We start from the raw sequence: 12,645 nt of genomic DNA on the forward strand, positions 1-12,645 counted from the left end.
CCCTGTCTTGTTACAGTTGTTTCCAAAGTGTGAATTTTCAAAGGGTTGACATAAGTCTTTCCTGCCACTTGTATCCTTTTAAGTTATTTTAATTAATGTCTTAAGAGAAGATTGACAAAGTAAATGTGCCCTTTTAAAAATGAGGTGTAGTTAATATACTCTGTATTTTCTTTTTGTTAAGTATCAGGCATGAAGAAGTATATGTATGGCTAGCACTGGGAATGGGAATTTGTACAACCTGCCCTGTGTCTCTGCCATCTTCACAGCTTTGGAAGATCCTGGGCTCTTATTAAAAGATGAAAAGAGTGGGCCCAACTTTGGGTTGACAACATTTAAAAAATATTTGACAAAATAAATGCTACTGTTTTCGATCCTAATGTCATGAGGACAGGATATTTTTATCTTGTGCCAAGAAGAATCTACAGTTAGAAAAAAGATAATTCACTTCAGAAGAAAGTTAACAGCATTCTACTAAGGCATCCAGAAAATGATTTATTTCTGAAAGTACAAATGTAAAAATTTATAATCAACTTTCATATTGTTATATTTATACCATTTAATTCTGGTTTGGACATAAGTCATCTTGAAAGTCTGTTTAACAGATGAGCCACAACTGACTGATTGTAGAATTCCATTTTTGTCATCATTCTTGTAAATTTGATTGTTATTTAGAACTGCTGGCTATGTCAGAAGCCACGTAATACCCTTTCAAGATAATTTGGGAATAATTGAAAGTCCCCAGTGCCTTGTATCTTCTCTGAACTTTTTCAAGTGTGGTCCAGTTAGTGAGAAGAGGTTTTCAGTGGCTGTTCACTAAGGGCTTGGCTCAAATAATCAGAATTTCTTTGAGAAGAAGGTGATTCACTGGTGGAAGTATCACTGATCCATAGTTGTGTGCAGGCCAGCTTTAGCTACTACCTGTTGGAATACATTAGTTCCTCTATTCACATGGGGCTATGTTCTAATATCCCAAGTGGACCATGGGATCCATAGACAGTCCCAAACTCTGTACTGTGTTTATTTGTATACATACTTGTCAATAAAAGGCACATTAAACAACAGCTAAAAGCAAAATAGCTGTAATGAAGAAACCAGATAGTGGGAAGACCATTGCAAGGATGAGAAAAGATCTCTTAAGGTCACTTCCCCATAGGAACAGTCACGCATCATTTCTAAATGGAGGTAATGTTGGGGTAAGACACTAGTAAATGTTAGCATTTCCCCTATCTTAGGTCCTCAGCCCCTCCCAATAGCCCCCAGCTTCACCCAGACCTGAACTCTACCCCCTGCCCTAGAGCTCCCACCTGGTTAGCTGGGCACTTCCACTCTTCACACAGACCTACCTGCACTTGCAGAGTTCCTCTCTCTCTAGCCTCAGTTACAATCTACCACCCTGATAGGGACAGATGGCATATTGCTCCCTCTTCCGTGGGAGTATAGCTCCATTAATAAACCCCCTGTATGTGACTGTCTCTGCGTGGTCCCCTGGGGTGGCTGGGATGGATTCTTACAGTAAGAAAATTATGAAAGGACATGGCAGGAAGTAGCTTAGCTGCTATTATCCAAAGTTCAATGTACAAAGTGCACTGTCATGCCAAAGCGACTTAGGCTGTGAAATTTATATTGATTCACTTTCTCAATAGAGAAGTTGACTCATTCAAAAGTTGAAGGTTATCCAGGCAATCTAGCCTGGTTAGAGCTGGCCATCTTAGAATGCTTTATATGTATTTCTAGCAATTTCTGGGAGCCTGGTACTTTTCTAAACCCTTTACACATATGTTTGCTTCTTTGTATGCTTACAAATTGTGTGGTAGATACTGTCAATAGCCTTGTTCTTCAGATACACAATTAAAAGTACGAAGTTTAACTTAAGTCACACAGCTAGTAATCACAGCTAGAATTAGACTTCAGATTTGAACTCAGCCTGAATCCCTGTGCTTCCTGCCTAATGCCTTTCTATACAATATTGAAGGGAAGAAATACCAGGCCAGTTTTTAAGCTTTTAAACAACTTTGAATTTATGATGAAGTTGGGGGAGTAACTCAAGTAGTAGAGCATTTACCTAGTAAGCACAAGTCCCTGAGTTCAAACTCTAATGCTGAAAAAAAAAAGTAGATTGCCTTGAAAGCTGTGAACAATCCTTTGTCTGCTTATGAAATAGCCTCATTAAAATGACAAAGCAGCTTCAAGTCTCACAGAAATGGTGGCAGGGTACCTGGCTTTAAATCTGGTGGCTCATTGAGCACAGTCTCCAGGGAAATCAACTGAACTCATCCACCCAGGTTTTATGAGAGTGGAAGATGGAAATGAGGAAGGATAGGGAACATGGGACTTAAGAAGCAGGAAACAGCAATTTGCAAATATACATCTTATTAACGTATAACCAGATTAGAAGTGCACAAACACCATTTTCTTTAAGCTTCATTGCTCCGTCACTGAGTAGTACAAGGGTGACCTTCCCTCCCCACCTTTGTCCTTGCTTAAGACAATTGTGCCCTAGGGACCAAACATACCTACAAGAAAACTTTGTGTTTTACTCCCCTTCCTTCCTCTGAAGGGTGGTCTTTAAAAGCCACAAGAAGTGGAAGTTTGTGTTGCCAGGACATTGAATTAATACCTTTTTAGAGTGAATGTCTCTGGCTGGGTTGATTAAAATCAGAATGCCATAGCAATAGGAATGGTTGGGATAGCCCAGCTGTTTCGAACAAAGGAGCACTTAGCTAAAGGTTTCAAATTTTCACCTGGAATAAATACCACTAATGTTAAAATGCCCAGTGTCCCTCTTTCATGTGACCAAACTCAAGTCTGGGTGTATACTGTCCTTTGGTTTTATAAACTTCACTAGTTTCCATCTTGACATGTGCTGAGAATCTTTGCTGAAAATGTCATAAACTCCATGCTTCAAGTTGAGGTTCTCTTCCTTTGGAAATCTCCTTGCCCCCTCCCACCTTGATCCTGGTGATAAGAGGGCAATTAACTTAGGCATTCTCTCTGCAAAATGTTCTATTATGCAGTATCCACATGCCTGTCCAAATCTAACATCATCATCTCACCTCACTACCCTCCCTGGATTTTACCTCCTCCCACATGACAATGCAAAGGACCATGGGATGTGTGGTTTTGATTCTAATGTACTTCTCTTGCTCCCAGTCAGACTGATTATCCCTCAGAAATCAAGGCTTTTGGGAATGGGGGGAGAAAAGAAAGGAGGGAGGGAGGGGACAATTAAGCTGTACTTAAAAAACTGATCAGTTAAAGGCTTATAATATTGTACAATAAAATTTGCCCCCAAATGAATATTATATTGCCTATTGTTGGATCATGAGACCTTTTAAGTGACAAGTGACTAAAATGTCTTCGTCATTATGAACATTATTGTAGCTAATTGAAAATGCAAAAATAAAATTAGTCGATGTTTTTGGCTGATAGTCTGATGGATATACCAGCTTTTATTCTACTAGAAAGAAGATAAAGTAGAATGATATCAATATGTTCAGTAAAAACTGGCTTTTGCCTCTATAGTCTATATTTCAGGTTGCTAGTGGTGCTAAAACTTTCTGACATATGAAACGGCTTAGTGGGGTATAATTATGAAGTACTAATTGATAATTTAAGTTATTAATGTTAGAATTGATTTTATTCTATAAAACACTCAGATATATCATCAGTCTTAACCCAATAAGCACTTAATTTTTGCCTCAAATCTAGGGAGTGCAATTCTATCTGTCCAAGAAGGCATTCATGCTTTACTAAAAAAAGTGCTTGACAATTCTGTCATACCCAACTATATTAGTGTTTTATCTTACATAAGACATTTGTTGGTACTGGGATTCAAACCCAAGGCCTTGCCCATACTACATATGCATTCTGTCAATGAGTGACAGACACCTCCAGTGTTTCTTTGAAGCTTAGAAGTTGTCACAGATAGAAAAGACATTTACATCAACATTGCAGAGCAAGGAGACTATTTGTGTTTTCACACAGCCCAGCTGATTTTTGAAGGAAGAAAGGTGTCTTTCTTTGAAAATTCTTCCAAAGAGGGTCCACCACCATTATCAGCACTTATTCTACACAAATAGCCCAGTGAAACTTGCAATTAAGTGCTACACACTTTTTTTTTAATCCATCAAGGCTCAATGGAAAGAAGTAAGATGAAAAGGAGATATAAATTCAAAATCTCTATTCATGGTCTAATAGCCTGTTATTCAGCCTACTTTTTATATGCTGAAAGCATCATTAGCACACCATTACAAATGGTATTAAAAGTGTGGATCTGTTCTTCCACGCTGTAAGTTATGTTTCATCAAACAAATTTTATTTCAGATCCTTGAGATTTACTATCTCTATATAAATACCTTTTGTGTTATATGCTATATAGGAATATAATAACAAAGTATTAAAAAACTATGTACCTTGCTTTTGAAACTTTTCTTCTTAAATGTATAAAACCGGCAAATTAAAAAGAAAAAAAAAGAGGGGAACTGGGCATGGTAACTTAACTGTATTCCTAGTTACTTAGAAGCCAGAGATTAGGAGGTTGCAGGACCCTGTCATAGTCAATAAGAGCTGGGAGTGGTAGCACATGCCTGCCATTTCAGCCACATTTGAAACATAAACCAGAGGATCAAAGTCCAGGCTGGCCCAAACATAGATGAAATATTCTATTTGAAAAGTAATTTAAGCAAAAAAGGGCTGGAGTCATGGCTGATACAGTAGAGCATCTGCCTTGTTGTTAGAAGATGGATTTTAATTACTCCTTAAAACCTATATTGAAGTTCTCATTTACACGCATACCATGACCTACCATTCCATGGAGTCTGTGATCTCAGGCAGCGGTAGGCCGTTTTCTTTCTGAAAGAAGTTGCTGCGACATCTCCATTCTAAACTTCCTTCCCCTGGGAAGAGGCCTCGCTCCTCATTTTCACCTTTTCCCATTTTAATAGTGAATGTTGGTTTAGGAGAATTCCCTTCCAAAACTAGATACTTAGGAATATTTAGTTTTCCTTTTACTAGAGAGCTACTAGTGAGTCCTTCCATAATAACCTAGTTGGAAAATGCAAAATTCCGTATTCCTAAATTGCTGGGTTTCCAGATGAACAAGGAAATATGATGTTTCTCAGGGATCATCTCCCCCTTTCCTATCTGTGTTGCTCTTGTCCTCAGATCACTAGGCATCTGCTTGACACTTGATTGACATCAGCCTAAGCGCAGTTGGTAGTGAGCAAAGCTATATAAGAAGCCACTGACCAGGCATGGGTGGCTCATGCCTATCATCCTACCTACTCAGGAAGCTGAGATCTGAGGATCACAGTTTGAAGCCAGTCAGTTAGACATTTATCTCCAATTAGCCATCAAAAAGCCAGAAGAACAGCTGTGGATCAAGTGGTAGAGCACCAGCCATAGTGAAAAAGCTAAGGGATTGGTGCCCAGGCAGCTCCATTACCTAAACTTAACAAACAAACAACAACACCCCACTGCCACAGAAGGCCCCTGGATCAAAATGAAGCTCAGGTACCATTGGTCTTCTGTCTAGAATCTGGGTTTCCTGTCATCTACTCATCCTGTAGCCTCTTGGCCTTGGCTCCTGATTTTTTATTCCACTGCCTCCTAACCTGGGTGAGATAGTTCACCTTTAGAGGCTGTGAAGTTTTGTTCTGTTGCTACCCAAAGAAAAGGGACATTTAAATTTATTGCTGTTGTATTGCCAGGTAATTATGTAATTTCAAACAAACATCTGAATCCATCTTGTGCTGGACCAATTCCTCCTCTCTTCTTCCCTCTCCCTTCCTCCTTCCCCCCCAAAAAAACCCAGTGGTTGGACTAGATCATCCCTAGGTCTCTTAGGATGAGAGAACCACCAAGCTTCTTCCTTGCTTCCCTCTACTCATCCATCTTGTAATCAAATAACCATGTATTCAAAGTGCTGTGAGATGCAAGTAAGACTCTACCACACATCCAAAAAGAAAAAAAAAAAGTACTTTCTAGGATAATATTTTATCTTTATTTGCAACATGCTATTTAGTTTTCAGGGTGTATGATTATGTGCTCAGGCTTGTTTTAAGCCTGTGTAACTGTGCTTCCAGGCTTTGAAGATAACTCTTCCACATATGCAGCAGGGAAATGGCCTTTTTTTCCATGTAAAGATCCATACCACCATCCATCTTCTTTTTTTTCATGTATAGTCACAACATCTCCTGTAAAAATATACATTTAATTAGAGAAAAGGGTCTTGGCAACTCTAGCACGTGTCAGACTTTAAAGAAAACATGGTAAGAATGTTAAGGAAATTCTATTCTCAGTTACTTGGGGCCATCTTCTGCAGTTGATTCAGATGAAGTAAAATTTGTGCAGCACCTCCATGAAGCAGGTGGAAGGTAAAGACTACAAAAATGAGTGGGATAATGAACCACTGAATTTTGCCATCAAATTGTTCTCTTAGTAGCAGAATCAAGTTGTGTTCTTGAGCTGCCTGGTCACTATTTCTATAATGGCTTCATTATCAGTGATTGCTTCCTCAGTGTCCATACTTGAAGAGTCTCACATTCTGGTGACCATGATAGTTGGGTATCTTGACTCCTGTGAATATATCTCAGTAGTCTTTCCATAAGACAAAAATAGTGCTTCTCTATGACACCTGGCTTCTTAACCTGATATTCTCAGTCACAGAAATACAACTTCCCGTTCATCAATTCAAAGACAATGTTTTTTTAAAGCAACGGTTCAAATAAACAGAATTCCTCCTACAGATGTTATCTAAATCTATATTGATTTAAATATATATTTCATTATAATATTAACAACTTTAAAGCTTCACCTGGTATTCTAAATCTGTTCATTAAACTGCAATCTTGTGAGAGAGGCCTTTTTTTAAAATTTCTGGCTGTGTGGTGTTTGGATTTGACGCACAGCCCCAAAGGCTCATGTGCTGAGGATTTGGTTCCCCAGACTTTGTGGCATTATTGAGAAGTGATTTGATCACGAAGATGCTAGCTTTATTAATGGATTAAGGCACTGATAAATTCATAGCTGAATGGGCTATTAGATGAGGCTTGGTTTGAGGAAGTGGGCTGAGGATGTACCTTTGATGGCTATATTGTTTTCCTAGTCTCTTCCTATTTTTTCTACTTTGTGACTGCCAGTAGCTTTTCTCCTCATGCCCTTTTTCTCCATAGTTATTTTTGCTTGCAATGGAGCGAGCCAACCATGAACTGAAACCTCTGTAACTTGGAGCCAAAATGAATCTTTCCTCTTTTAAGTTTTTCTTCAGGCATTTTATCACAGCAGCAAAAAGCTAACACAGGCTGTTCTGTTACATCAAAATAGAAACCTTCACTTTGTTCAGGATCCAAAATCTACTTTTTCTTTCTGAAGTAATACACTTTTTCTTTTTTCTTCGTCAGTCATGGGGCTTGAACTCAGGGCCTAGGCACTATTCCTTAGCTTTTTCACTCAGAGCTGGTGTTCTACTACTTGAGCCACAGCTCTGCTGCTGGCTTTTTGATGGTTAATTGGGGATAAGAGACTCACTAACATTCCCACCAGGGCTGGTATCAGACTGTGAGCCTCAAACCTCAGCCTCCTGAGTAGCTAGGATTACAGACATGAGCCATGAGTGCCCAGCCATTCTTTTCTACAGACAATTTTGTTCTAAGGTGAAGACAATGGTTAAAGAACTTCCCACTTTTTCTTTTTTTTTTTTTCTTTTTTTTTTTTGGCCAGTCCTGGGCCTTGGACTCAGGGCCTGAGCACTGTCCCTGGCTTCTTCCCGCTCAAGGCTAGCACTCTGCCACTTGAGCCACAGCGCCACTTCTGGCCGTTTTCTGTATATGTGGTGCTGGGGAATCGAACCTAGGGCCTCGTGTATCCGAGGCAGGCACTCTTGCCACTAGGCTATATCCCCAGCCCCTCACTTTTTCTTAATCATACATTAGGACTTATTCTTGCAGGACATCATTTTCAGTCTATGTTCTCCTTCCAATGAAATTCAAAAGATGATTTAAAATTGTATTGCCACATTTCTTATACCTCCAATGTGTTTCTCTTAAATAAAATTTTTAGAATAGAAAGCACAAAGTAGAGTTTGAGAACAATGAAGAACTGAACACAAGCAAGAGTCCTATTATTGGGAACCCTGTCACTGAACCTCAGGACTCATTGAGTTGTAGGCTGCCTCTGGAAAATATGTTTTATATTCACAGAAAAAGAAAATAATTACTTGGAGGAACTGGCAAATATGCTAGGAAAGATAGCTTTCCATGAACAAATGTGCTTGGTCCCTGTGTGGCTGCAAAATCCATCTCAATATCCACTAGTTCTGGAAGCCATATTCTGATCATGAATAATGAACTTTTCTTCTATGATATAATCCCTTTCGCTAGTCCTTCCACTACTAGTTCAGAGCCTTAGGTCGGACCTTCAAAATGTGGATATAAATGGAAAGTTGAGTCTGGAGACTTATTTTTTTTTAATACTATGGAAGGTTATATAACCCATCGTGTAATGCATTTGCTTGTTAAGTAAAAAATGGTGCCACCAAGAAAAAGGTCTGATTTTTTTTTTCAAATTTTTATTATCAAACTGATGTACAGAGAGGTTACAGTTTCATACGTTAGGCATTGGATACATTTCTTGTACTGTTTGTAACCTTGTAAGGTCTGATTTTTTTAGGCTGGATGTAAAACACTTTTCTAAGAGACAAATGAGAAAAATAATGTTTAGCTGGGAATCAACGGACTCAGGTTCTAGAACTTTCTCTTATATTTTAGGTTATAAATAGTCACTTCATGTTTCTGTGAATTTAGTGTCTAAAAAATGGAGCTATTTGCTGATGACTTCCCATTACCATCATTCATTCTGTCCCCTTGTAGCTCTGTGACTAAGAACACAACTAAGTTTCTGAGTTTGAATCCTCTGCCTCCATTGCCTCTAAGGTTTGAGCCAAAATTCTTAACTTTCCTGTACCTCAGTTTGCTCAACTATAAAATGTGCATAGATGCCAATGCCTTTCTAAGAGCATTCCTATGAATATGAAGTTGAACAATATGCTTGCAGCAATATCTGACAGAGAAATGGAGTAACTTTGCTGTTATCATTAGGTGAGCTATAGTTTTTCATGCACTTTGTATCTTCTTTGAGAGATTGGTACTGAGGTTTGGACTCAAGGCATTGCACTTGCTAGGCAGGTGCTCTATAGCTGGAGCTATGTCTCCAGCCCTTTGTGCTCTGGTTATTTTTGAGATAGGGTCTCACTTTTCCCTATGTTTGTCTGAACCATAATCCTCCTATTATTGATTCTCATCATAGCTGGAACACAGGTGCATATCACTGCACCCAGCTATTGGTCAAGAAGGGGCCTCACAACTTTTTGCCTGAGCTGGCCTTGAACTGAAACCCTCCCAATCTCCACCTCCTGAATAGCTTGGCTTATAGGCACGAGTCACTAGCATCCAATCTTCTTTACATTATATTCTAAGAACTGTAAACCTGAACTGGTACTAACTTAAGACTGCCATGCTATGGCAGAATTTTATTCACATCAAGGATCTCAACATGAAAAGGCAATGAAAATAATTGCAAATGAGTCTTACCTTTTTCTAAATTCAACTCATCATCTTGCCTGGCTTGAAAAGAATACAAGGCCTTGCAAAGTCTGTTGTTGGACTGGGCCACCCAAGGGGCTAAAAGTTGAATAAAGTTGTAATTACCACATTGTATTAGTAGCCACGTTGTAGTTCTGTGACTAAGGGGACACGACTAAGTTTTTGAGTTTGAATCCTGAACCATCACTTCCTGTAAGGTTAGCCGAAGTTCTTAACTTTCCTGTGCCTCAGTTTGCTTAGCTATAAAATATACACAGATGCCAAAATGTACTCAGAGGCTCTTTTGACTATTTAATAGTGTAGTTCTGAACTTAACTGTGTTGAAATGTTCTAAAAAAGAATGTTTATGATTGTACCTAACATTTATCCCTTGATTCAAAAGCATGTATGATGTACCTATTGTGTCTATTCTGTGCATATTACATGACCAAAATCCATATTATAATGTAGGAAATAATAAGTCTGGAGGAGAAAACTTATCATTGTCATAATAACGGTGACAACTTATGATTTGTTCTTAGTTATAACATCATTGATTGACATGGATGGAGTTGCACACATGTTTAGGATAACCAGAATTGCTACCAGGTAGAGATAAGAGATATAGAAAGGGCATGTGCTTTTTACCCTCATCTTCCAGTGCTTAAGAAACCATTTAAACAGAGTAACAGTGACTTTTTATATTGTATAGACCACAATGCCCTGGGGTTTTGGGGGACTGTTCAGTGCCAATTTCAGATCAAGAAATTACAGATTGCTGGGCGCTGGTAGCTCATGCCTTTAGTCTTCGATACTCAGGAGGCTGCGAACTGAAGACCGTGGTTTGAAGCCAGCCGGGGCAAGAAAGTCCATGAGATTTTTATCTCCAATTAATCACTCAGAAATCAAAAGTGGCACTGTGGCTCAAATTGGAAGAGTGCTAGCCTTGAGCAAAAGGGGTTTAGGGACAGTGCTCAGGCACAGAGTTCAATGCCCTGGACTGAAAAAACCCCCACAAAACACACAAACAAAAAACCTTGAAATGACAGTATATGTTTAAATAGTAAAGAATAAGGATGTCTACGTGCGTGTATGCATGAGTATGTGTAATTTCTCATAAAATTCTTTTCTCAGCCACCATTTTTCTTGAATCCTTCCCACTACTTATATTAGATCTGAAAATATACAGATTTCAGTCCCAAATGCTGAATTTCTTTTTAGCAAATGTAAGTAAATATGGTTCTGAAGTTAGTTAAATTTAATAATTTGCTTTACCAATAGAAACCAGCCCAGAATTATTCTGGGTATTGGATTACCTGAAGATGAAGAAGTTGGGTTGCTCTGCCCGCCAGAGGAGGCCCTGCTCATAGCAATCTGCAATCTCTTTGTCAAAAAAGGCCTGGATACTCTTATGTAAGTGTGAGTATGATCCTGTTGAAATAGTTTTTTTTTAAAAAAAAAAAAACATTTTAAACACTCAGCTATAAGTATTAATAAAAAGTAATTTTCTGGAGGTAATTTCCTCAGGAACTTGTTTAATTAATGGGACATGTATAAATACATTACTGAATATATCCGTAAGTCTTTTGTTTATATTTTCTTGTTTCTGAAGCATTAATATTTTTAGAATTATACAATTACTATAATTATAGCTTCATTCCAATTTTGACCTGTATTGGTACATGAAATAATTGCATTCATTGCATTACTTCTACAAACTCAGCTTTCATAGACTTGAAGTGCAAGTGGAATAATGGTGACTAGTTACCTTATTACAACAAGTCTAGAGCTCTTAAATCTGTTTCGAAAGCATTCTGGCCCTTCATGATAGGATAGCGACAGCTTCTGCTTCTGAGTAATGATGGAAATCAGTTTTCATCAATACTTCCTCAGGTATAGTGAAGAGCTCATCAACACCTTCTGAAAGTGCAACACTACAAAATATTTGTGTGTGAAGTTATTTTTTGTTGAGTGTGTGTGTGTGTGTATGTGTGTGTGTTGTGCTGGTTCTGGGACCTGAACTCAGAGCCTGGGTGCTGTCCCTGCACTTCTTTTTTCTATCCACTCAAGGCTAGCTTTCTCCCACTTGAGTTACAGCTCTACATACAGCTTTTTGATAGTTAGTTTTAGATAGAATTACATGTATGTTACTTCCCAGGCTTTGCTTCAAACTGTGATCCTCAGATCTCAGCCTCCTGAGTAAGCTAGGATTATAAGGTGTAGGTCACCAGCACCCACCCTGTGTGTAAAGTATTAAAACTCTCCTCAGACAGTATATACTATGTTAAACCATGAGCCATATTTAAACCTTGTTATAATGAGTCTAATACAGACCATAAAACCATCAAATTTAGATATGTGAGAATACTAATTCAATTTAGTAGAATTTTTTCTATGAAAGTATAAAAGACAGAGAGAGAAAGAGAGAGAGAGAGAGGCGTTTTTCATTCCCCATAGTAACTATGCTCACTAAAATGAATGTGCTTCATCGTATCTAGTTCTTACTGTACTCAAATGGAACAAAAAAATTTGTCTTGAAGTTTTGTTATACGGACTTGGGACATGGGGCATATATAATTCACAACAGTTCCATGCCTCTTTGCAAATCCAACCCAGAAATTACAACCAGTCTCTGCAGTTTTACCTTTTCTTTCCACTTGAAGATGGAGGTACTACAAGGATGGCTGGGTTTAGGTCTTTGCTCAAGTTCTGCTAATACTGATGATAACTTATAGGAGTTTGCTTGCAGAAGGTCTAGTTTCAGGCTGTTCTGTGGATACATGATTTGGCCATACAAGTAAATTTCTGGACAATAAAATACAATAATGAAGGAAAAGGAAGACAGATAATTTTCAGCAAAGAGATCTAGGAAAACATAGGCTCACAGATTTGCACTAAAAATGCTAATAAGAGAAAACCTGAAAGAAAAAGGACCCTTAGAAGAGTCTACTGGAAAGCATTCACTTAAGTAGGATAAAGGAATCCTGTTAGTTGCATTACTTAGTGTTTTGTGACATTGGAATTAGCTATGGGAATTGTATGGCTTTATGCAATTTTCTGCTGAGGA

At 38.4% G+C, this 12,645-nt stretch overlaps 1 protein-coding gene across 4 annotated transcripts in view; it reads right to left on the reverse strand.

Annotated features, from left to right (window-relative positions):
- Positions 1-5,966: 5,966 nt before the first annotated feature.
- The window catches only part of Nostrin (nitric oxide synthase trafficking), a 55,882-nt gene continuing 49,203 nt past the window's right edge, over positions 5,967-12,645 (reverse strand). For 3 of the 4 annotated variants that reach the window (XM_048345289.1, XM_048345290.1, XM_048345288.1), the window contains 4 exons: positions 12,223-12,348; positions 10,895-11,009; positions 9,588-9,677; positions 5,967-6,194 (listed from right to left, as the gene is read on the reverse strand). In XM_048345289.1, coding sequence (XP_048201246.1) covers positions 6,058-6,194; positions 9,588-9,677; positions 10,895-11,009; positions 12,223-12,348 — 468 coding nt within the window. In that variant the 3' untranslated portion in view covers positions 5,967-6,057. The remainder of the gene's footprint in view (positions 6,195-9,587; positions 9,678-10,894; positions 11,010-12,222; positions 12,349-12,645) is intronic. The other variant, XM_048345291.1, reaches the window with a different exon arrangement.

Source organism: Perognathus longimembris, chromosome 4 (assembly GCF_023159225.1).
Source record: "Perognathus longimembris pacificus isolate PPM17 chromosome 4, ASM2315922v1, whole genome shotgun sequence".
Lineage (NCBI taxonomy): Eukaryota > Metazoa > Chordata > Mammalia > Rodentia > Heteromyidae > Perognathus > Perognathus longimembris.